The sequence below is a fragment of the Notothenia rossii genome, assembly GCF_949606895.1.
Source record: "Notothenia rossii genome assembly, chromosome: 5".
Lineage (NCBI taxonomy): Eukaryota > Metazoa > Chordata > Actinopteri > Perciformes > Nototheniidae > Notothenia > Notothenia rossii.
Genome location: NC_136903.1, coordinates 64,611,438 through 64,638,185, shown reverse-complemented (window position 1 = coordinate 64,638,185; position 26,748 = coordinate 64,611,438). Strand labels below are relative to the sequence as shown.

At 39.5% G+C, this 26,748-nt stretch overlaps 3 protein-coding genes across 4 annotated transcripts in view; 2 read left to right on the top strand and 1 right to left on the bottom strand.

The window, feature by feature from the left end:
• Positions 1-16,564, bottom strand: part of ece1 (endothelin converting enzyme 1) — a 30,023-nt gene extending 13,459 nt beyond the window's left edge. Inside the window, exons 1-3 of one of the 2 annotated variants that reach the window (XM_079682070.1) lie at positions 16,412-16,564; positions 6,241-6,327; positions 3,806-3,944 (exon numbers count right to left, since the gene is read on the bottom strand). In XM_079682070.1, coding sequence (XP_079538196.1) covers positions 3,806-3,944; positions 6,241-6,327 — 226 coding nt within the window. In that variant the 5' untranslated portion in view covers positions 16,412-16,564. Of the gene's footprint in view, positions 1-3,805; positions 3,945-6,240; positions 6,882-16,411 lie in introns of those variants that run through there. The other variant, XM_079682069.1, reaches the window with a different exon arrangement.
• A 2,146-nt stretch (positions 16,565-18,710) lies between these two features.
• On the top strand, positions 18,711-20,677 carry LOC307038860 (uncharacterized protein; the record flags this gene model as incomplete). Its single annotated transcript, XM_079680534.1, has 3 exons — positions 18,711-19,028; positions 19,157-20,111; positions 20,220-20,677. The coding sequence occupies exons 1-3, from the start codon at positions 18,726-18,728 to the stop codon at positions 20,675-20,677; spliced, it is 1,716 nt and encodes a 571-aa protein (XP_079536660.1). The 5' UTR covers positions 18,711-18,725.
• A 5,878-nt stretch (positions 20,678-26,555) lies between these two features.
• alpl (alkaline phosphatase, biomineralization associated) overlaps positions 26,556-26,748 on the top strand; it is a 27,898-nt gene continuing 27,705 nt past the window's right edge. Inside the window, exon 1 of the mRNA XM_079682670.1 lies at positions 26,556-26,713. The gene's annotated coding sequence lies outside the window, so the exon portion shown is untranslated. The remainder of the gene's footprint in view (positions 26,714-26,748) is intronic.

The following is a 26,748-nucleotide window of genomic DNA, read 5'->3' as shown; positions in this document are numbered from 1 at the left end:
GTCAATAAATGAGTGTTAATCCCAGTGTGTTTAGTGTACAACATCTCATGTAATTTCACCTTCAATTCACGGTTTCAAAACATTAGCCACATGCTAATGCTAACCAGAAATGAAGAATTTTCAGAATAAAAGTGTTAAGTTAATAGTTAGTGTAAACTTCCGGTTTTTTCAGAATAAAACTGCTTTAAACTAAAACCCTGTATTTAATTTAAATTACGCCATATCAACATTGATTTTAATTTCTTACACTGAGAAATATTCCAATACATTTATATTTTTATCAAGTTTTTGTACCGATCAAACGCAATATAATGTATTGATTTTAAAGCTTTAAAAAGGTACTGGTTGGTGAATTGTGTTCCTTTGTTTTCTTTATAGTGTTTCAAGCTTACATTCCAAGCTTAGTGAACCACGAACCACTACTGGCAGATAGATGTACAGTGGGGCAAAAAAGTATTTAGTCAGCCACCAATTGTGCAAGTTCTTCCACTTAAAAAGATGATAGAGGCCTGTAATTTTCATCCTAGGTATACCTCAACTACTGTATGAGAGACAAAAAGAGAAAAAAAAAAAATCCAGAAAGTCACATTGTCTGATTTTTAAAGAATTGATTTGCATTATGGTGGAAAATAAGTATTTGGTCAATAACAAAAGTTAATCTCAATACTTTGTTATATACCCTTTGTTGGCAATGACAGAGGTCAAACGTTTTCTGTAAGTCTTCACAAGGTTTTCACACACTGTTGCTGGTATTTTGGCCCATTCCTCCATGCAGATCTCCTCTAGAGCAGTGATGTTTTGGGGCTATCGCTGGGCAACACGGACTTTCAACTTCCTCCAAAGATTTTCTATGGGGTTGAGATCTGGAGACTGGCTAGGCCACTCCAGGACCTTGAAATGCTTCTTACGAAGCCACTCCTTCGTTGCCCGGGCGGTGTGTTTGGGATCATTGTCATGCTGAAAGACCCAGCCACGTTTCATCTTCAATGCCCTTGCTGATGGAAGGAGGTTGTCACTCAAAATCTCACGATACATGGCCCCATTCATTCTTTCCTTTACACGGATCAGTCGTCCTGGTCCCTTTGCAGAAAAACAGCCCCAAAGCATGATGTTTCCACCCCCATGTTTAACAGTAGGTATGGTGTTCTTTGGATGCAACTCAGCATTCTTTCTCCTCCAAACACGTCTAGTTGAGTTTTTACCAAAAAGTTCTATTTTGGTTTCATCTGACCATATGACATTCTCCCAATCCTCTTCTGGATCATCTAAATCAGGCCTATTCAACTGGCGGCCCGCGGGCCAGATGCGGCCCAGAACCAACTCCCGAGTGGCCCAGCCTCCCGTAGCCAAATTCCTACACTAGTACAGACCATGAACGCAACACTCCGCATTGCATAGAAACCACCAAACCACAACGCAGCACGTTTTTTGAAAGTGCATCTAGTGGTGCTAGTAACGGTGGTCCTATGATAGCAACTCTAAAACATGTCTCTCTCAACTCTGAAGCGTAAACAGAGACAAAACGGTCATTTATCTTGTGGAGCAGATCCAAGTCAAGCTGGACCTTTTCGCATCCGACTTGAGCACGGGTCGGATGCTGCATTTTCCGACGCTCCCCAAACACATCACATCTCCGGCTCAAATCACGGATGGGATGACAGATTTCATTGCGAGGTTGAAAGAGAACTTTGCCGATCGATTGGATGGACTTGCTCTGCCCACAGAGGTGATGGGCTTTGCCAGAGACCCCTTCACTGTTGCCATAGAGGGGGACGTATCAACCAGAGCAAAGGAAGTGGTCCCCTGCATCGACAAGGGGAAATATACACTGGAACTTATTGACATGCAGCGCACTAACGGGCCAGCGAAGCTTTGGAGTGATGTCAACAAACAGCAGTTCCCTAACGTTCAGAAGGTAGCGATCTCTGTGCTCAGTATGTTTGGATCAACATACACATGTGAATCAAGCTTTTCACACATGAACTCAATCAAAAGTAGCACTCGCTGCTCCCTGACTGACAGCTCTCTTCACCAATGTCTTAGGATTGCATTGACATCATATGAGCCAAAAATCACTGCTCTGGTTCAAAACTAAAAATGTCCCTTCTCCCATTGAGAAAGTCAGCGATGACAAATCATAAATGAGGTGATAGTAAGCACCTAGTTTACTATAGTAGAGGTGTAGTGTAGTATTCATTCATATAGTTACCCGTATCCCTTGTTATGGGTTTGTGCACTGAAGGGTTTGACAGTTCTTTCTGTATTCATTTAAATGCACTTTGTAATGTTTCTGGGTCAAATGTGACCAAAACGTATGATTTTTTTGTTATTACTTGAAAGTGAAAAAATAGTATTGCTTTGTGTTGCATTGGAGCTCTTTAGCTGTTTTTTTTGTATGTGAGGACATTTATTAAGACTGCTATTATTTTATTCAGTAAATGCACTTTTTGATGTGCCTGGTTCAAAAAACATAACCTGAATATTTGACTTCTAAAGCAAACAAATGTAATGCTACAACTATGCACTTTTTTTTCAGATTCTGTTAAATTAATGCTAATTTGTTGTGTTTTTATGCACTTTTTGACCTACCTTTGTTAGATGAACAATGAATAAAAAATTGCATGTTTTTCATCGCAGTAATATGTGTTGGTTTAAAATGTGTCACTACCCGCTTTTTACAGGCCGCTGAATGTCTGGCCCAGCTGAATTTTGTAGTTATAAAATCTGGCCCAACTGAATGTGTAGTTGAATAGCCCTGATCTAAATGCTCTCTAGCAAACTTCAGACGGGCCTGGACATGTACTGGCTTAAGCAGGGGGACACGTCTGGCACTGCAGGATTTGAGTCCCTGGCGGCGTAGTGTGTTACTGATGGTAGCCCTTGTTACTTTGGTCCCAGCTCTCTGCAGGTCATTGACTAGGTTCCCCCGTGTGGTTCTGGGATTTTTGCTCACTGTTCTTGTGATCATTTTGACCCCACGGGGTGAGATCTTGCGTGGAGCCCCAGATCGAGGGAGATTATTAGTGGTCTTGTATGTCTTCCATTTTCTAATAATTGCTCCCACAGTTGATTTCTTCACACCAAGCTGCTTACCTATTGCAGATTCAGTCTTCCCAGCCTGGTGCAGGTCTACAATTTAGTTTCTGGTGTCCTTTGACAGCTCTTTGGTCTTGGCCATAGTGGAGTTTGGAGTGTGACTGTTTGAGGTTGTGGACAGGTGTCTTTTATACTGATAACGAGTTCAAACAGGTGCCATTAATACAGTTAACAAGTGGAGGACAGAGGAGGCTCTTAAAGAAGAAGTTACAGGTCTGTGAGAGCCAGAAATCTTGTTTGTTTGTAGGTGACCAAATACTTATTTTCCACCATAATTTGCAAATAAAGTCTTTAAAAATCAGACAATGTGATTTTCTGGATTTTTTTTTTCTCATTTTGTCTCTCATAGTTGAGGTACACCTAGGATGAAAATAACAGGCCTCTCTCCTCTTTTTAAGTGGGAGAACTTGCACAATTGGTGGCTGACTAAATACTTTTTTGCCCCACTGTATATGTAATGGACAGACATCAGAGTGGTATTAATCTTCTCATATTTCCCGACATTTTGAAATATTCTTTTGAACTACTCTCCTTTCACTGGGGTGTTTTCTTTTGGAATTCTTTCTTTTGGAAATGTGTGTTGCTTTGTCCTTTGATTTGACAATATACTTATAGAACATTCCCCTTCTTAGGCTACTTCACAGTGCACTAATAGGTTTCAGGAGATATGTCACCGTAGCATTGAGTTTACATGGAAATTGGAACTCACTCTGTTTGTAGAAGACCCCAGTCGTGATGAGAGATATGAACAGGCCTACGGACATGACGCACACTAAAAACAGCAGCCTCCGCTCCGTCTGTGTCCTGTCTGGCCAACATGTTGGACTCCGGCCGTGTAGAAGTGTCACCTGCACATACAAACACAAAAAACATTTAAGGTGCTTCAACGAATCCTTTAAGTCAAGTATAATCATTTTAAGCTTGGACATAAAATGGCTTTAAATCACATTTAAATCACTCTTAACAGCATTCCTTTGTTGAATTAATGCTGTGTGGAAAATATTAGTCTATAGTCAAACAGCTTCTCAGGGACTTGATGACAGGTTTTATTTTAAAGCACAATGGCTTCACCCTGGTGGCGCTTTCAACCCTTCTACACAGAAAAGGTTACAAATTCTTCGATTGTTTCCTGACTTCTAGTATAACATGCACTTGCTAAAGATGTTTTGCTTCTGCATTATAACATGACACAAACATGACACAATATTCCTGTTGAGCCACGCCTGCTTTGTTGTTGTTCACATGTAAACACGGCAAGACAACAGTTACCAGTTTAAAGATGTTCTGCTCCGAAGCTTCTCAGAAAAACATGAAAGAAGAAGAGGAGAGGGCTTTTTTTTTTGGTCAGATGCAGAATTTGTTTTGATAAATGATTGGTGCAGTGGCTTTAAAACAAGCACTCCCTGCTCCTGCATTTCTTTCTTAGAGAATATTGCTTTAGTTAAGGCTGCCAAGGAAGTTGATTTCTTACAGGAATGATTCCAAGGGCCACTTACAAATCTCTCAGAGGGCGCGTTTAGCACTTTGGCCGGTCGTAGAGTATCCCCGCCGTAAATAAATGCCAGATCTTGGACCACACTTACATCCTGTGGAAGTCAATTACCCCTGAAGTATATAAATAAGGATCCGATTCACTGCCATTAGCTTAGATTAGAGTTCAACAGTCAAACTGAATGCGACTAAATCAAATGCCAAAAGCCACAGTGGCTTCTTAATCCTTGGAACTTAGAAAATCGGGTTGGTTTGGACCTAAACTGCTTTGTGGGTGCAACTGTGAAAATCCCCCTGCTTATCCTGTGCCATTTCCAAATGTAGTATTTCAAAACCCAATTTTATTATCCCGGAAACCATGGCATAATAATGATAGCAGGAACGCTTATGCTCAAGCACATTGTTTGAGCTCTGTATACTTTTGGTCAAATAAAGTAGTGCTGAACGATGTGCTTGTTCTAAAGTTAAGAAGTTGAAGAAAGGGCACAGAGTGTATATTAAAGAGCGCTTGTAAATTCCCAGAGAAAACCATTTCACAACTCTACTTTAAAATAAGGAATAACAGGTATGGAAATAAAAAAGGAGGAGAAACAAATGTTATTCAGAAGCTACGCCAATATGATAAGTGACTAGTTTTTACATATTAATAGTGAAAAGGAAGTCTGTTTGAAGAGAATTTAGCAAATTAACTAAGATTATTAGGTCTTACAGGGAGACAACTTTGTGTCAAATGTTTCTAAATTTCCGGATTCATTTAACTGCTGACAAAATTAAATTACATGTCACTTGCTAGACGCTTTTATCCAAAGCGACTTACATACTCAATACAGTGGACAATCTCCACAGGAGCAATTTGGGGTGAAGTGTCTCAGGGACACAACAACATACTGACTGCAGTGCGGTTTGAACCTGTGACCCCCTGATCCAAACACCAACGGACAACCCACTGCACCACACGCCTCCGTGTTTTTACACGCAGAGATGCCGGATATAAAATATTGGTCTTTTCTTTTTCTCTGATCCTGCATAAAATGGTCTGTAAATTGTCATAAACCATGACTTACTGATGCCAAAATAAAAATACAGATCTAGACTGTAACATTAGTGCAACAACGTGTTGCAATGCCATGTAAAAGCTTGACAGTTAGCAGGATTTAATAACTCAACTGAAATAGGGGTAAAGCAATTATTTTACAGTATTAAGGGTCTTTCTAAGTGTAGCATGACACTTCTGTCTAGCAGGTTAGTGTGTGTAACATATCATAAGAGCTCCAAAAAAGATATTTACGTCAAACAAGAAAAAAGAAAAGGCTTTATATCATGTCAGAAGTCTACGGATGAAATCACACAAGTTGATGGCACACATTAAACCAGGAAGTGTCTGTTTTTCTTTTAAACTGCACCTATAAATTGTGTTTTAGAAGTTTACATTTTTCTCAAGAATTGTGAAACTTTTACTTGACAGCAGATTTATTTTACAAATGGATCGATAGACGAGGAAACACCTTGAGTACCTCTTGTGTAATACCGTGAAGTACGATGAATGTGCATTTGATTGTTTTGTATACCTTTTAAGGTCTATTCATTTTTCTTATGTAAAGTATTATAATAACTGAGTTAGCTATTTTTAAAACAGGGTATTTGAGAGTTTACCTGCATGGGTGATGATGGGTAGATGTCGTCAGCGGTGGAGTCCACCAGGTCCTCCTCATCCAGCGTGGCTCTCTTATAGGATGACATCTGAAAAGTCAAATTCAGAAAAGACTCTCTCAGTGCTTCCATGTCTCTTCTTCTGGCCCCTCTCCTCTCCCTCTCCTGATGTGTGTGTGAGAGTGTCTACTCCTCAGCAGTGTCTGAGGCTTCAGGGCAGTGTTTCCCTCTACAATCCATCAGCAGGAATTTGGTTTGTCTGGTTGGAGCACTTCCGCTCTAACAACTGAGTTAATATGCAAAAAGTGTGTCAGTCCTCTCCTTTCAGAAGCACTTTTCCACTCCCTTCAACCCCAACAAAACCTCTCACAGCCCCCATGGCGTAGGGCAGACACCACCCCGGTTTCAAATGTCACAACACAAACAAAAAACGTCCTCATGAAAGTCCTTGTGAGATTTCCTCGTGGGTCTGCTTTTCCTCTTTAAAAGATTTGCGACTCTTCCTGGGCAAACTTTTTTCTGGACTTCCTGCTCAGCCCAGTCTGTGAAGGCAGGCACGAGAGAAGACGGCACTAGTGGAAAAACAGGAAGGAGCTCTGACTTGAGCAAGTTACATGACTTAGGCAAAGTGTGTGGGATTGATTGTGTGTGAGTGCATTCCCCAATGTGGTTTCACATAGATTTGGGGAGGGACCTTCACAGTTGCAGTTCACTCCCATCGTCCTTTCTATAAGACATGATACACTCGGGGGAGGAGCCCTTGAAAAACATCCTCCTCCCACATGCTTATAGTTGCTGCCCCTGGCAACCGTTACCTGATAGGCAGCTCTTCTCCAGTTTAACCCTTCACCCACACAGCCACTGACACATGCTGCAAACAAGGCATTTTGTATGTTTACTCAATAAAGGCAGGCCGTTAGAGCTAGATTAAGAGTGTATCGAGAGGATGGTAATACATGTCTGAGTAAAACAACTATAGGTTTAAACTAATCAAACAAATTAAAATGCTAACATAACTACTTTTCATAAAATCAGTAAGCAGCCTCTTATGAAAGTACTTTTTGTATTGTTATATATTGTAGTAAGGTGGGCACATGTTTACTCTACCTTTATATGTTTATAAATATTTGTATTCAATTTTGGTATTGCACCTACTAAATATATTAACTTATTTTATGTATATGAATGTTTTTATTCAATATTATTTCCTTTCATTTTTACTTCTTTAAATTTTTGATTCATGTCATACACCACTGTAGATATTGTAATACACACACATTTACATATTTATTGTCATTATATAGTAGCAAAATGTGCAAATTTTTACTTGACCTTCTTATGTCTATATACATATTATATATTTTAATTTCACCCTTATATTTTAACTTCCTAAAAGGACCTAGGTATGAATGTTTTTATCATATTTTATTTTCATTCTGTTTTTCATTTATGTCGTACAGCACATTATATGTTGTTTGTTGTTATATTGGAGTAAATGGTGCACATTTGAACCTTACCTTCTTATGTTTATATCATATTTTGTTATTATTGTATTTTTGTTTTTATTGTATTTTATATTATTCAAAGGGTAGCAAATGTCACAAAGAACAATCCCTCAGGATAAATAATGTATTCTGATTTTGATGATGGTGATGATGAAAAAATCACCATGTGTACATGTAGTTTATCATTTTTATTTAAACATATCTTAAATAAATACTAAAAATACAACAATTATTCCAAAAAAGGGCCTGTTATGCATCCAGCATATAGACAATTAAAATGTGCAATCTGTTCTTCAGGTAAAAGGTTACACTACAACACAATGAAACTATCAGTCCCAGTGAGACACATCATTCTGGCCACTGTTGAAATGTCTACTAAAATACCTGTAATTTACATGATCAAACACATTATTGATCTTGGTTCAAATAAATATAATTTTATATTGATCTTATTAGACAAAGGTCCTTTAACTGACATATGAGCCGCTACAGAAACATGTTTACATCTGATTCTGGTACAGCACAGCTCTGTAGAGAAGGTAATAATTAACCTCAGCTGTCTGAAGCCTGACGGGGACACAGCTCACTGCAGACTGATTGCTCAACACTGTGTAATATAGTGTAGAGGTTACTCATGACTATACAACAGTATAACTATCAGTACAATCTCACTCTCTCCTTCTGAACATTTACCTTCATGCTCTGGCTTGCAACTTCCCATGTAAAAGGGCCCTATTTATTTTTTCTCATTCTGCCTGTGCTGCAGCACCTCTTTTAACCATCTGTCTGATAGGTTAGCTGGCATGCTCTTTTTTGATTGGTCAACTATTAGAGATGTCCCAACCCTGAGGAAATCACTTATGTGTTGGAGCGCAAACCAAAAGATGTGCTAGCATAGAGTTAGTGTTAAATAGTGATGTCATTATTTTATGGAGGTAAACAAAGGAGACCATCATGGAGTTTCAGGCAGGGGGGGGGGGGGGGGGGGGGGGCGGAGTGTGTGAAGGAACTTGTTGGATTTAAGCCTTTGCAGACCATTTACATGCACAAAAAACATATAACACACTACAGGAAATCCTAAAAAAGCCTAATAGGACCCCTTTAACCTTCACAAGGTCACACCAGTGGCTGAACATCAATGTTTACTTGATGAAGATAGATTCCTTGCAAACACAATCCAGTGACAGATTCACACTTTATTTGATGCCCCACATAAATATGAAACCAAGGGGAAAATCATCCCATCGCAAGCATTACACATTACAGGGAATTCCAGGCACACCAGATTCTTGTTAACCTTCCCACAAGATGGCAATAAATCCGCCCCAGCAACACCACAAGGAGGGAATTTATCTTATCTTCACTGTAACACCCTAACACCACATCAAATAACACAGACCCTTCTTATGTTACTGACGTATTTAAACTGTGTTAAACCTAGCCCATGGTCAGTCAGGTCACATTATCGGCTTATAAAGACTGTTGGGACAAAAGATGGAGGACCAAAGTGGTGAGAGATGCAGAGGGGAGGGAGGGAGGAGAGAAGTAAGAGTCCAACCAATTGTTTTTAGGACGCTTTCAATTATATAAATGGCTTCAAATGACCTATAGCTGAGAGGAAAAAGAGCTTAATGGGGTTATTGACGTTTATTTCAACACGCACACTTCGCTTGTTTTCCATCAGTATTCAACCCACACTCCATTAAAGGGTGTTGTAGATGGTAACAAAACAAGTGGATGATGCCCATCTGTCTGTTTGCATTTGCCTTTAATTGAATTGACTTTGTTTATTTTCCTGAAGGATCCTGGATATCAGCCAGTTGTGATCCTTGGCTCAGATTTCACAAAACGTAATGCTATGATGTTGGATGTTACAGAGACAGATCAAAATGCAGATCCCACTGTTCTGATTGCATTAGAAGAGAAAACGAATTGTAACTAAGATTTAAAGCGGTGTGTAGGGATGTCACAACTATCTTTATTACTGCAGGTATCAGGTCAGGGCTTGAGACATATAACGTCCCCTTAACCATTATAACGTAAGTAAGACCAAGAATCCTGGAGACCAACATTATTATTATTATTATACTATTTGTGGAATAGCAGGGGGGGTAAGTGGTTTGGGGCTTCTTACCCTGATTTATTTTTGGATATTTACATTTCTATAGTTTGTATCTGTATGTTTGTGTTATCTTTTAAAGATGGCTTGAACAATTAAAAGGTCCCTGTTGTGCTTTTTGGCCTTCTCCCCTTTCCTGTAGTGTGTTGTATAGGTTTTTGTGCATGTAAATGATAGGGCTGTACCCGAATATCCAAATATTCGTTCGTTGGAGTACTATTCGGGTTTCAATTTCGTTATTCGGATATTCTTCTTTCCTTTTTTTTGGCAGCCTTTTGCACTGCGGCTGCCAAATTGAATTTATTGAAAACTCCAATATCAACGTAAGAGCTTGTGCCTCTTCGGGGGGTGCTAATACTTAACCATAAACGTTATTGTTTATTTTCTTCGTCTTTATAATGTAGATATGACTTTTTCTTCGTTAATCTCCGTCACGTTGTTTCCATAGCAACAACAACTTCCTGTCAACAGCGCTAACTCTCCTTCAAAATAAAAGCATGTCCATACAAAATAAGAAGCCACGCCAAATTACATTTAAGACATATACAACTGCAACGAAAGTAACAAACACAATGCAATATCCTGTTCAATTTCAAAGAACACAAGTTGGGGTTGTATACATTAAAATACTATAAAACAACAATACTGTAGAATAACAAAATGAATGCCATGAATAAACCGAAATACACGTGTTGAAGCGGTTCGTTGCTGATTACTACCGAATATCCGGAGCCTGAAAAATGGTATTCGGGACAGCCCTAAATGATCTGCAAAAATCCCAAAGTTCCCCCGACAGGGAGTTTCTGTACCACACCCAACCTGAAACGCCTACATTTCACTCCATTGTTTACTTCAGTAACATAATGGCATCACTATGAAACAATCACGTTTCTATTGGATATCTTTCCAACACACTGTATCCATCCATCTTCTCCCGCTTATCCTGTATGTGATAGGGTAATGTGCGGGACATCTCTAAGTGGTTGACCAATCACAACACAGCCAGCTCACCAATCAGAGCAGACTGGGCTCTGGTTTCAGACAGAGGGTGAAAAGAGGTGCTGCAGCACAGGCAGTATGAGAAAATGAAAGAGCTTTTTGAACATTAAAGCATGGAGCCATGTCACAGTAGAGACACAAAATAGAAATATGAAACCTGAAAATTAGCGTAATATGCCCTCATTAGTAAACAGTTGATTAAAACTTTGTAAAATGTGACATTGCTTACTGTGGTGCAAAAATGACTTGTATACAATACACTAGGGATGCACCGAATATTCGGCCACCGAAAATTATCGGCCGAAAATGGTTAAAAAGGTCCTTTCGGCCGAAAGGGTTTTAGCACCGAAAAAATATCACCGAATGTCAGAGAACAGGGTTACGTTGATCATACTCCGCATATTTGTCCGGGTGTTTTGATTTCAAGTGGTGGAGTAATCCCGAAGTGGTGAAAGTCTTTGCAGTTACACCCCCTCGAGAAATGTCAGCTGAACACGTTTTACAAATCGCAATCCGCGCCTCTCTCTCTGATATTTTTAAATATCTCCAAGCGGCAGATATGTTGGCTGTGAGCCAGCCGCGAGCATGGTCGCGCGCCGTGCTTGTCGCCGCGTTTTGATTACGTCATCACAACAACACGTTAGGTTACCAAACTTATAGGTGCATTTGTTGTTGTTGAAGGCCTGGCTGTTACAGTCTTTATTTACACTATTTTGTTGTAGGCCTACTGGCCTAGATGTTTATGCAGTTTTGAAGCACCTTGGCTTTGTTCTGAATGCACTTTGTTGTAGTTATCCTACAGAGAAAAGAAAATGCACTTGACTTGGAATTAATGTACTGTATGCATTCAAAAGTGCTGAATAAATGTTTTATGGACCCATAATAGTGATTATTATTTAAGTTAAGTTTTGCCATAATCATGTCTTTTTCCATAATCAGGTAGCTGAACAACATTGGTAAAAAATGTATACATTATATATATATATATATATATATATATATATATATATATATATATATATATATATATATATATATTTCTATATATATATATATTTCTATTAATCATTTTTGGCATTCGGTTTTCGGCCAACTGTTTCCTATTTTCGGTATCGGTTTCAGCCAAGAATTTCCCATTCGGTGCACCCCTACAATACACAGTGCTACGATTTAATCATGTGGTCTGCTTCGTGGCCCACAATGAAGAACAAACGACGGTATTCACTGGCAAAGACAAGTGTTGTTGCCACACACACACATTCCTCAGCACACAATCACTGTTTTTGCACACTTTCCAGGCTTTGGGGTCTGTGCAGATGTGCTTGCACATGTTGCCACACAGATTGACCCCCCCTGAGCCAAATCCCTGATAAAGTGACAAGGCTGCCTTCCCTTTCCTGTTGATGATATTTAGTGATTTCTTCAATAGAGTTTGGTTCCTGATTTATTATTTCCCTTTCCATATGTCCACATGATCTGGAATGTGCATGTACACTTTTAAAAAGATCTTTAGTCATCATCATCATGACTAAAGGGGTAGTGGTGGTCTAATGTATAGTGAGGTGGGCTGAAGATCGGAAGGTTTTGAGTTCAAATCCCGCCAGGAACACCACCACTAGTGTGGCCTTGAGTAAGGCACTTAGCCCTTAGTTACTCCAGGGAGAATGTCCCTGTAATCGGTAATTGTAAGTCGCTTTGGATAAAAGCGTCAGCTAAATAAAATGTAATGTATCATGTCGTGACTTGGTGCCATTAAGAAAACAGCGAGCGCTGTGAGGAGTAACATCTGTAAAAACTACTGAGGAATCCCTGCTGACGTCCTAAGTTTCTGGAAGTCACGCCAAGTGGCAACTGGGAGCCATTAGAAATTAAAAACGATAGAAGTATCACAACAATAGCCTTCTGTCAAGGCTAGTTTGTGAAAATCCCATTGTGTCCCACTGGGCGTGAAGATGTCTTCCCAAAGCTGATACTATGAGGGGTCACAATCCCACGATTCTTGGAAGCAACGCAAGGCCGCGGTCTTTGAGTGAGGCTGTGAACCACAATCATGCGTCAGTAATTCGTCACTGATCCTACAAACCAGACGATTATTTGTAGTGCAGGGGCATTCCTCCAAGAATAACTGGAGCGTGTTTGTGTTTGGGATTGGGTGCTGCATGTACTGCAGTGCTCAGTGTTTGACAGTTTGTTTCTGAAGGGAAAAATGAGAGCGGGACAAGAATGTATCGAAGAAAAGAAAAGGCATAGTGTAAATGCATGAAGCTGGCAGGAGTTAGTGGATGGAAGGAGACTAAGGGTGATTTATAGGCGCGTTTGACGTTAGATGGCAGTAAACACATTTGCGTTAGAGGAGAGGTGGCTCAGTTAACCACTGTGGTGAGCCAAACAGATGCAGGGCCAAGATGTGGTTTCAGACCACAGAGGAACGGAAATGAAAGGCTACAAGCCAAACAATCTGAGCGTCATATTCTGTGTGACAAGTTAGAGGACTTTCTGTGATTGGATCCTCGTTTCTGTTGAAATACTACTTCTGCTTTTCAGGGTCGTCACCTCGCTGTCACAGAGAGACGACACAGAAAGCAACCACAGCAAAACAAACTTCCTCTTCAGGCCTAAAGCCATCAGTTGATCCGCTCTTTGTGAAACCCGAAGGAGAGCACTGAGGTTGGGAAAACATTTCAATTACACCACGCTCCCAAAGCTAAACATGACCGCACTTACTACAACAACATGAAACAGCTCCATCAGATCCAACATTATCTCAACTGAAGGTCAACTGGTTGCACACGGCCCGCCCGACCATTCAAAATAATCATACATTTGTATTTTAATGTCAAATCGTGTTGAATTCATCTATCTTTATTGACAATTAAAATGTGTAAATCGAAAATAACATGCAAATGCTAACTCACATTTTCATCTAAATCTAAAACATTTGTGATGGAATTTTTATCTTGAAGTAGGCAGTTTTGTTTTTACAACGATCTGTACATTACATTTAATGTGCTAACAAAATATTATAAATAGTGTGTATCAGTTTTTTTCTAAGGTTTTTAATTATTTGTGTTCGTCTAATATTTAATTCACAGAAAAAGGCTTAAACAGGAGTTTATCTTGAATTTGTTCATTTGTATGTATCATTTTTATTGATATAATGATATTTTTCTTACCAAAGAACATGCTTTTTTCGTGATGAATATTTTTTTGAAGATATGACATGATCCAGCCATTATCCTGATAGATGATTTTGGATATGTGTTATACCGTGCATCTGATTCTGTACTGTAGTAACACAAGCAACCATGTGTCCTTGTGTGCATGCGAGGTCCTGACCCTGTGCAATGTACAGTATGTGCTTTATACGTCCACTGTACGCTCACATATCAAATGCAGCCAACACACCAGCAGCGATGATTACTCCACATAAACCGATTCATGAATACAGCCACTAACAATTTCTCTGCTGTGTTTAGTCCCTTGTGTTTCCGCCTGAAGGACACAGATAAGACAGGGTTGTCTCAGGCTGCAGCTTCTGACCTATGACGTCAAAACAGCACTGGAAAAGTCTTTCTTTTCTCAGCAGAGGGACGTTTCCTGTGCAGAAAACACCCTGATAATAACACGTTAACAAAAGAAAATAATGCCATTCAGCTTTTCCCTGCTCTGGAGGAGATTGTTAAACTATTTTGGTTTGTTTTTAGTCAAGCATGTACATTGTTGCTTTGAACATAATAAAAAGGAGCTTGCATTTTCTCACACGTGGTTATTTATGTGCAGGCCGCAGCTCTGAAATTCTTCAGATTCCTCTTTGACAGAGCACCCTAAGTTGCTCTTCTGTGCACGTTTCAGGTATTCTGACGTATGTGCATTGCTCAAATATCACCCAGTCTGGGGTTAGGCCTATACTATCACCATCATGCACTGCAGCAAACAAGCACCCTACTTCCAATTCAAATCAACCCTAGATGGATGCACAGTGTATTTTGAAACAACTGCACTTTATTTTATTATCATCCAAATGTAATGTAAAAGCTCTGACCTGACTCGTTCTGCATAAATGCAGGATTAAGGGAGTGGCCAAGGGATAGATAACAGGAGATTACCTGTTCCTAGTGTTGTCATGGCGCCCTGCAGCACACTCACACCTAGGTAATGAATAACAGCAGAGCTCGCTGAGTGCAACACATCCAGGGCTGTGTGAGGTTATTAAAGCCATCCATCACTCAGGCATTAGCTTACAATTAGCTATCTGAGGCGCTAATAGTTCATGCCGGAGCAATAAACAAAGTTCCCTTAAGCAAGCCATCTATCAAAAGCCGACGGGTTTGAATTTGTAGCACCATATTTTGCCTTTTTTACTGCTCCGGCTTCCAGGGAACTAATCCTCGAGTGATACATATTAGGTAACAAAATGTCTAACTGTGATAACAAGAGTCTTCATGTCTTGGCCAGCTGATTAAAGAAGCAATGCAATATTTGTTTTAGCAATATATTTAATCAGTTACATCCATATATGCCTGTATCCAAAAGCTGTTGACTAGTTTAATCGCATAATTTCCTCTTTCTGTGAAGTAACTTCTCCTTTTAGAAATGAGACGTGAACTGATTTTCAATATGATCTTCCATGAGTGTTTGGAATTGGCTTGTCTTGCCAAACATGACTGTTTACTTTATCCAAACACTGACATTATACATCTGCCATTGTTTTTTTTTAAAGATGATATTCAAAAGGTAGTGTTTGCCTCGAGATATTTTCCAATGATGATCTTTCTCATGTTGCTTACAATCTCCTCTCCAAGTCCCCAGATGATAAATGAGCTCTTAAAGATCCAAGCTAACATTTAGACAGTGGCGGTAAATATGACTTGCATGCAACGGCGACCATTAAATCAAGCAAAACAAACATGAGACTGTATTCTGGGTGCACACACACATAGGTGTATAAGATGTGGTTTTGGTTGTAGCTGGAGGATTTATTCAGCATAAAGACTACACTGTTGGACAGTCCCCTTAAACATGTTGAAGTGTAAGACTGTTAGGAGGGTGTTTTGGTGTTGGCGAAATGACTCACAGAAAGTACCACGAGTACTTGGAAGTGTAGATGGGCCACATTGTTGGTATAAAAAAAAGTCCCAATGAGTAAGACACAATTGTAAGAAAAAAGAGGAACCTTAAAAAGACAGCAAACTGAGCTTTTTTAAGGGAAAAAGTAATGTCATTTTAAATCCCCATTGGCATAATAGACTGATTTCATAAAAAGATACAAAATGAATGCAGCTTAGGTATGGTCAATGAACTTATTAAACCTCCTATATACAGCCAACTGAGTAAGTACGTACAAAGATCACAACAAAACATCAGTTTACTGTGAAATATCGTTATGAAAACACATATGTCATGTCAACAACTGCTAACAAGCTGGTAGAAATCAATTCCAGCGAGATATACAACACGTGATTTTATGTCATGGCTCACTAAGGTGTTTTAATCTAATTAAAGCTTTGGTAATTGACTTCACTGTGTATGTGAATGGAGGACGTGTTCTTACCGTGCTGTCAGATGTTCCGCAGCCACTCTCCGTGACTCCGGTGTGCTTCTGCTGCCAGGGGACAGCGAGGGAGCCTCAGCTGCAATGGCCAAAGACACACACTGCGCTTCTCTGTCGAGATGGTTCACCTCGCTTTGTAACCTCCTCCGCTCTCCCGCGAGCCCGGAAATCAAGGGGGAAAATGGAATATAAAACATTGTAAATACGCTGTGTGTTTTTTCAGTCTATCTATTGTTTACTTTTGGAAGCGTTTTTTCAATTATTATTATTAAATATCTTTATTGGACAAGGACCATGCAAAGAGAAGAGATGCTATATGCATACTTGCCAACCCTCCCGATTTTAGCCCTCTCCCGGTTTCCTCCCGTGGTCATATTTCTCCCGATTTCTGAGGTCTCAAGGTTGGCAAGTATGGCTATATGCCACATTATAGCTCAAAGATAATTGCCATCTGCAGCCCTTGGGCATGTACACACATAACAGTCAACACAGAAAAAAAATGAAAACAAAAAAAAGGTACACATTTTCTGTAAACTTCCAATCACCCAACTTGAGACTTACCTTATTTTTGAGCATTTTGATTTCTTACTTGATATATAAAGAATATACTTACCCATATCTTACTTTGAAGCACAACCCCTAACTGCTCACTGATATATCATGAATGAATCTTTAAAATACTGCTGCCTGTGTAAGTGTCAAAAATAGGTGTTTATCAGAGTACGCTAATGTTTAAGTAGTACTTAAGTACTATTTTGGGGTAGGCTACTGGTGGAAGGTCAGTGTATTTTTTGGTCATTGGATTTTCTTTCCACAAATGGAAATTCAAAAACAAAAAACGACTGGATATTTGATTTGTTTTCAAATTGAAAAACTACAATTGAAATACAAGGCGTTTTTCTTTATCATGGTCAAAAAGTGATTTACTAAACTTAAAAAAACGGGATGATTTTCATTTTCTACTTCTCAAAACAAAAAATAAAATCACTAGAAAACAGAAACAAAAAACCCCCCCGTTTTTTCATATTCTGCTACCGGAAGTTGTCTTTCAAAATAAGAGCGCATATGAGGACGGTCAATCCGTGTATCTACGGTCCATTTGTTTTCACAACGAAAACAGCCAAGTAACATATTGAGCCCAGAAAATGAATGTTATTAAGGGCTGTAAAAATAATAGGCCTGTTTCTAAAATGGACAACATTGTTAGGAGATTTAAACAATACAGCGATTCTGCACTGCGGTCAACTCAGCCGTCTCTTGAGTTTGTTATAATTTTTTCTGCTATTAGTTCTTCGTGAGATCGATCTGGTTGGACTCAGTAGGCTAGTAGTGAAACTACTCCCACAAGTACTATGAAGTACTTACTGTGTACCTTTTGAGTACTCCTCTGTCAATGTACCCTCCTGAGAACAAGAATGCATGTTTCTCTGCTATTTTGGCAGACATGATATCAGTAGTCCTTCAGCAGCATTTTTACCCCTTGGAAAGTCTTGCCCGCTATTTAAATTGACTTTGATTGAAGTTAATACCAATATTGATATTATATATAGATATAGCATATTTGATGCAGTCTTTCTGAACACTTTTAAAATAAAATACTGCAAATTAAGACATATTTTACCAACCTAAGGTCTCTTCTGACTTTTGATATCCTTTCTTAACAGTCTGTTAAGAACTCAGGCAATTAAGAGGTAGGACCCAAACGACCCGGGAGACAGAGGTAAAGTATTGGTAATATACTTTATTTTTCCAAAAGCACGCAAGATGAACAAAAAAGTCACTATTGAATCTCAGGTTGAGATGACAAAAAAAAAAAAGAACAAAATGAAAATCGCTCACCTGGTGAGGAACAAAACTTTTCAATAGCACAAAGAGAGCATAGACCTGACTGTGGCAAGAGACAAGACCTTATGGCAATAGACAAAACGCATTGACCTGAACATGGCAATAGACAAAACGCATTGACCTGAACATGACAAGAGACAAAAACAAACTGACACTGAACACTGGGAGATAGGGGTATTTAAACCCATGACAATAAGACACAGGTGGGAACAATCAGGGGCGGGACTGACGCTGATGAGCACAGGAGACACAGAAGGGATGACAGGTGAAAACAATCAGGAAATTAGACACACCAGGGAAACTAACGACAGACAGGGACGGTTGTAACATGGCACATTTACAATGATGGCTCATTTGCTTGAATGATCAATTGTTCATTCAAGCATTGATTGGTGTGCATTGTCCCTGTAAAAATAAACAGAATTAAATACTGTACAGTAGGCATAAAGTGTGTGTTTGTGTTTACAGTATGTCAAGTATCAGACAGAGGAAGACCGACAGGGGAGTGCCACTTGCTCTGCTGCAGGTGGCCTCAGGTGAAGTTCAGGAGGGCAAATCATTCAGGGAAGTGGCAAAGTCCCTGGATATATGCCATGTCACCCTGTACCGGTTCCATAAGAAGAGGCTGAGGTTGGAGAGTCAGGGATCACACACATCCCCAAGAGTAGGCTACTGGACTCCAAAGAAGGTGTTCTCAACAGAGCAGGAGATGCTATTGAGAGACTACCTGATGGAGGCAGCTGAGCTATATTATGGTCTCAGCTCAAAGGAGGTAGGTCATAATTAAGGTAGAATAGGCTATCTATAGGCTACTGAACAAAAGAAAAGTAAGTGATCAAATATATTGAGGCCTATAGTGAACAGACAAGTGAAATATTTTCCAATGTATATTCATTTTAGGTGCGGAAGTTTGCCTATGAATTGGCAAAGAACTACAACTGCAACTTCCCTCAAACCTGGGCAGAGAAAGAGATGGCCGGAGCTGACTGGCTCACAACGTTTTTGAAGCGGCACCCTACCCTCTCCATACGCAGACCTCAGGCTACCAGTCTCTCACGGGCTACAAGCTTCAACCGAACAAATGTGAAAAAGTTTTTTGACAACCTGTCTGCAGTCCTGACGAAGCATGAGTTTGTCACACAGGAAATTTGGAATATGGACGAAACCGGAGTCACAACTGTCCAAAACCCTGGGAAGATTGTTGCCAGAAAAGGGACGAAACAAGTCGGCAGTGTGACATCTGCAGAGCGGGGCACTCTCGTCACACTTGCATGTGCTGTAAATGCATTGGGGAATTCCATCCCCCCAATGATGATATTCCCCCGGAAGAAGTTTCATCTCTTCTTCACCAGCAATGGCCCTCCTGGCTGTATTGGCACAGCAAATGGGTCTGGGTGGATGCAAGAGGAAGACTTTTTGGTCTTCCTCAAGCACTTCCAGAGCCATACCAAGAGCTCACAGGAGTCAAAGGTGCTGCTGATTCTGGACAATCACTCCTCCCACCTTTCTGTGGAGGGGATTAATTTTTGCAGGAGCCATGGGATCATCCTCCTCTCTTTTCCTCCCCACTGTTCTCAAAAACTACAGCCCTTAGATCGCACTGTATATGGGCCACTGAAGAGGTATATCAACAGCCGCTGTGACAATTGGATGAAGACTCATCCAGGAACCACAATGACCATTTACGATCTGCCGGGCATTGTGAACAGTGCCCTTCCTCTGGCTGCAACGCCATCAAATATCCAGGCAGGGTTCGCGTGCACTGGAATTTGGCCTTTTAATAGAGACATTTTCAATGATATCGACTTTGCTCCATCCCAAGTCACAGACCGCCCACCACCAGAACCTTCTACCAGTGCAGCTCCAACACCAACTGTGGCATCCTCTCCTCCACTCGCAGCCTCCTCTCTTACACTCGCAGCCTCCTCTCCTCCACTCTCAGCCTCCTCTCCTCCACTCACAGCCTCCTCTCCTCTACTCGCAGCCTCCTCCCCTGTCAGGCCATGTGTGGAGCCTGGGACATCATCCTCTGCAACGCCTTTCTCACCCTTGTCCATCCGTCCACATCCAAAAGCTGGACCAAGGAAGCAGACCACAAAAGGGAGAAAAAGAAGAGAAACCGCTGTCCTCACAGACACTCCAATAAAAGATCAACTCGAGGCTGAGAAAAAAAGATCTAACGCAAAGAAGTCTAAAGCGAAGACAAAAATCAATTTCGGCCAAAAAACCAAACCCAACAAGAAGCAGAAGATGCAGGCCTCATCTGATGAAGATGAGGCCCAATACTGCATTGTGTGCCTGGAGAGCTACTCCAGGTCCAAGGAGATCTGGCTGCAGTGTTGCTCCTGTAAAGCCTGGGCACACAAGGACTGCACAGATGGAAGTGCCTTTTACACCTGCCACAACTGTGAATCTGATTAATTCTGGTGTTCTGTTTTAAGTTCTGTTCAAGTTCTGTTCATTGTTTGTTGGAGGATGTGTGAAATCCCATAAAAATCTTGTTGCCTTAGAATTTGACAGCTTTCCCTATTTTTTTGTCATATAGTGTGAAAAAGGGTAACCGTTATTAAGATGTTACAACTGTGCCTGCATGGGTTACAACTGTCCCTGTACACAAGGACAGTTGTAACAGTTGAGTTTTTAAAAAAAAATACATTTTCCAACCTGTACTTATTCCATAAAAACATCTTAAAGACATTGTTTCAGTAGCTGACATATTGATAATGCATAATATAGCAAAATGGCTATCCAATTGTAAATGGTTTTTTACTTATTGGGGAAAAGCCCCAAAAGTGTTGCAACTATCCCTGGTCTCCCCTACTGGTGCCTGTTTGTACAGAGCTTCAGCTAAATGGAGCATATTATTTCTCCATCCCTGGTAGCTTTTGGCTTTAAGAAAGCTGACGCAATCAGGACTTTAAATTCAACGTATATATTTTTCAGGTTTTTTACACTAGGTCTGCGTCAGAGATGTGCAGCAGAGCAGCATCAGAATTACAGGTCTGAAATATACGTTGAGCTTCCTGTCTGTGTGAGGAACTCAGGCAAGGTGGTTACACAGGGTGGTTACACCGAGGTTAGAGGAAGTTCAGAGAAGGCCTCAGATTATAAAAAACAGTTCACCTTTTTGTTTGTTAACTACTACTAAAGATGTCAACGATGACGTTTAAACATATACAAGTATAGCTTTCAGAGAGATAAACATGTGACATTTGTGTGGTAGGCTGCATGATAAAATGTGTGTGCGTTCATTGCAGTGGCTATATGCTGTATGATCGTTGCTACTGTGGGGGGGCATTTCTGCGATTGGCTGCTGTGGCAGCAGGTGATGTACTTCCCATTATTGTTTGTTTGTTTGTTTGCTTGTTTGTATTTTGCAACAACTAAATAATAATTATTGATCAGCTATTTCTGTGTTTGTGTTTTATTGATTCCTTTCTGTTTCATTCTTTCCTGTTGTGTTATGCTGGACTGCCACAACAAACTAATGGTAACATTGTCTTTTTATCATTCATCAAAGATAACAGAAAAACATGCATTATGTAGGCTGACAGAGGATTACTCACAAAGTACACAGTAAAAGTACTTCATTTCATTTCTGGGAGTGTAGCACCCATACATTTGAGGTTGTCTACCTGCACATGCATGTTTATACCACAGGGGGGCAGATCACCTTCATCATTGTTTTATGCTGGAGATGAACAGAAGAAATGTGTGTTGTGCTTTGAGATCGTTTGAGATGCTGACATCTTGCACATGTGCCTTGTGGAAGTTAATAAATGAACGTTTTCTACACCTATAATACCCTTGCGGTCTGAGTGGTGGAACAGTAGCAGTCAAATTAGTACCGAGTCCAACAGTGTCAGTTTTATTAAGAATTTGTAGACAAAAATATTTGTATCACTCACTAAATATAGCAGGGGAAAAAATGAAAAGCAGCTGATTTGAAAAAACAAACTCGAGAGGTCGGCTGAGCTGACCGCAGTGCAGAATCGCTGTACATTTGAAATCTCCTTACAATGTTGTCCATTTTAGAAATAGGCCTATTATATTTACATAATTTAATAACATTCATTTTCTGGGCTCAAAGTGCGTCTTGGCCCTTTCATTGTGATCGCTAAATTCCCCTTGTTTATAATAATCACAGTTCCTTCAACAGGATACTGTAGTGATTAAAAGTGTGATTTTAGCATAGCCTACGATTTCAAAACAAAAGCACTCGTACTACGAGTGCTTTTGTTTTGAAATCACTTTCGTGAGTTTCGTCTGCGCTCTTATTTTGTAAGGTAACTTCCGGTAGCAGAATATGAAAAAACTGAATTTTTTTGTTTCTGTTTTCTAGTGATTTTATTTTTTGTTTTGAGAAGTAGAAAATGAAAATCATCCCGTTTTTTAAGTTTAGTAAATCCCTTTTTGACCATGATGAAGAAAAACACCTAGTATTTCAATTTTGGTTTTTCAATTTTAAAAACAAATCAAATATCCAGTCGTTTTTTGTTTTTGAATTTCCATTTGTGAAAAGAAAATCCAATGACCAAAACATACACTGACCGTAGAAGCTGAGCAATGCAAATGTATGAATTCAAATAAACAAATACTGCATTAGTATTTCCAGATCTTTAACACATTCTAAGCCTATATCTAATGTGTAATTGGATGTTAATGTTTGTAGTCTGTGGATTTAATGTAAATATTTTTGATATATAACGGCAGGTTTGCAAGTGGCTAGGCCTGGGAGCTCTTGTCTGTGAATGTGTGTGTCGTTTCATGACATGTAGTTCTTTGTATATGTGTGTAAAGGACTCCTTGAACGAGGGTGTTCCTCTCAAGGAGTTCATCCATATAATAAATGTCTGTAAAGCTTATACCTGCACTTTTATAGCACCAATGCTCTCATCAATTTACAGCAATATAAACCTCACAGCTAGTTATAAAGGCAATGGCAGAAGCGCCAGTGTGCTTAGTGAAAGCTCTCTCTAGGCCTTTGGGCTATACTGGATCGGCTTCTTTTCTGTTAGTGTAAATATAGATTTTCCATGCAGTACCATCGTTTAATACTCTGAAATAACACAGGATGAGTTTGGTCTAAAAGCAGGCATTTCGCATAAAATAATAAATTATGTTGGATCTCAAATAATGAGAATAAAGTATACAAAAAAACATACTCCAAACCAGGTTAGCTACCCAACATAAATGCTATGCTGAGGCCTTTACTGTATGTCTAATTGGTTGGTTGGGGAATCAGCTGCTAATTAGTGAATTATGGGCTAATGTACAGTAAGGAGATACAAACAAATAATAATTTAAAAAAGAAGGGCTTTAGATGGTATCCTATATTATTGTTTCAATGGTTTTACATAACATGTTAAGCTCCACAGAGACATCCACAGGAGGCCACTGGAAACTACAAGGAGCCCACACTTACACTTTAGAATAACAAATTTGACAGTTGAAAACGTAAACCTTATACAAATGTATATGATTTAACCAACAAAAATATAGCCATTCAAATTATTTATTTATTATTTATTTTACCAGCAACTGTATACGGCCTACTAATTACAACAAAATTGACAATAGGCTATTATACATCAGCAGACACATTTGAGCCTATTTGGAGGCTATATCTGTTTTGTATTAGATTCTTTTTTAATGGGTGCATTTAAAGGTGGGGTAGGTAAGTTTGTGAAACCGGCTCGAGATACACGTTTTGTTATATTTCATGGAATGCTCCCGATAGCAATGAATATCTTGAGGTGCTTTGACAACAAATCCATAAATCCAGCTAAAATAACTGGATGGCCTACCTGCCTGTCAGCCTTCCATCTGTGCAGAAACGTATCCCTTGCCCTCATTGGTCATGTGCGCGTTCCTGTGTGTTGGAGGAGGGGCTCTGTAAGGAAGTGTCAGATTTTTCGCGGTTGCGTATTTTCAAATTCTAGCGCACACGAGCTGGTTTCTCCAAAATTACCCCACCTTTAAGAAAGTAGCCTACTATACATGAAGAGAAATAAGAGTATACTTGTAATTTAATAATTACATTCCTCAGACCTGTCATACTAGCCTACACTACCAGATTCAGAACAAATTATTTTGTATTCATCTATTTAAGAAGGGACTATGGACATGAGCAGTGCATCGTGTAAATGTGACGTGTAAAGATCTGCAGTCCCTGGCAGGTTCATGGCATTGTAGCATAGTTTTTCCTTCACTCCATTTTCTCCACCTCAGTCGTTTTTAGTTACTTTAAAGATGTAAAGATTGCACAGATTACATTTTCTTTTTATGCTTTGTATAGTTCGTACCCTCTTCGTGTGTCTGTATTTCAAAGGGCCATTGAGGGAATGGCAATGCAACAAGCTTTGGCAATAAATGCTCTGGTTTGTTGCGACGTTCAATGAAATATAGTTCCACATGAAAAAATGTTAGGCTACTTTATATAAAGTAATTACAGAGGTGGGAAGTAATTAAGTACATTAACTGAAGTACTGTACTTAATTACAATTGTGAGATACTTGTACTTTACTCAAGTATTCCCATTTTAATGCCACTTTGTTCTTCTACTCCACTACAATTCAGATGTAATTAGTGTACTTTTACTTAACCACATTTATTTTGTACCTTTAGTTACTTTGCAGATTTTGATAACTCATAAATCAGACTTTAGTAACACCTGGAGTAAATTCACCCTGCACAAAGTCATTAAGACTAGCTGCACCTTTACCAGCTTTGAGAAAACTTTAATTCATTATGCATCAATAATTACAATAAAAACATATAATAGCCTATATATTATTCTGAAATAGGCCAATTTGCATAATAAATACTTTTAGTTAGTTACTTTAAAGGTCCCATGACATGGCCATTTCTACTGATCATAATTCCATTGTTGAGGTCTACTAGAATAGATTTACATTGTTCGATGTTCCAAACTCACATTGGTTTCTCATACAGCATCTCTGTGTAATCACTCTCTGTCCTAAACGGCTTGTTGGAGCTCCTTAGAAACAGAATTCACATTGATTCATTTTATGTATGGATTATGGGCTGCTAGCACACATAACATATACCTTCATTGGTGGTAGTAACTCAAGTATATATTTACTTGTACTGTACTTATATTGAGGTACTTAAGTATTTCCACTTTTGCTTCTTTATAATTTTGCTCCTCTACAGTTCAGAGGTAAATGGTGTACTTTTACTCCACTAGGCTACATATTCAATACCTTTAGTTACTTTACAGATGTGGATTAATGATGTGAACTCTTAAATCAGACTTTAGTTACACCTGGAGTAAATTCACAAGCTACCCTGCAGTATATTGGTATACTGATATATATAGCCTACTGACACTTTTCCCACCAATTACACGTAATTGGAGCAACAGAACTCGAGTTAAGGAAGTTGAAAACTGTGCATTTCTCCATATGAATATGAAGCGTTTTGGCCAGCTGATAGAGAGAGAGAGAGAGAGAGAGAGAGAGAGAGAGAGAGAGAGAGAGAGAGAGAGAGAGAGAGAGAGAGATCTCCGCAGCGAACACTTAGATGTCAAGGGAGATCCTATGCCTCGTCTTCATACTTTGTTGGTTTGGGCATTATAGCTGAAAGGCTTGTCGCGGGCTTGTCCACTTTTCTTTTAACTGCCGGTTGTGTTAAAAATGTGTCAATTTTATTGATTTTACGAGCAAACAATGTTTGTTTACAACTTCTTCCCAAGATTAGGGGGGGCGCATTCCCTAGGTTGGGAACCACTGCGCTACAGGATGTACTTTGAGGGTTTGTGACTTTGCAGACCGTTTACATGCATAAAAAGCTACATAACACACAAGAGGACGGGTACTAACCTGGTACTAACGGACAAGTATGTCATGGGACCTTTAAGTATATTTAGATGCTTATACTTTTTTACTTTTACTTGAGGAATATTTTTGATTGCAGGACTTTTACTTGTAATAGAGTTAATTGGTAGGCTACTTCTTCTCTATTTTTTGTACAATATCTGAGTACTTTTTCCACCTCCGAGTAAAATTGCTTCCCCAAACAACACTAAAACATCACGTCTCTGCATCCATCATTGTCCACAATCTCCTGCATTAACATTTAAATTAAAAAAGAAAAATGTGTGATACATTTTATCCAGTGTGTTTTCCCACTGTTAGTTGAGTACAGTGAAGGTGCTCTGTCCTTGCAGCAGTGCGTCGGTCGTCAGACAGGCGGAGCTCTCGGTCCATCTTCCCCCACAGCATGCATCGTTATTTCTAAAGGTTTTTTGTTTTTTTCGCCTCTCCCTCGTGGGATACAGACCGCTATTCTCAGACCCCCAGAGCCAGAGACGAACAACTGTGGCCTTATAAAACGAACTGAAAGCAGCGACGAGGACACTCATTTCAAGGTTGATGAACTGCAGACACACTTGGATGTAACCATAGATTTCTGTCCAGGAACACGACACTTGCAGTAAGTCAAACAACAATTCAACTTTTCTTTTATTA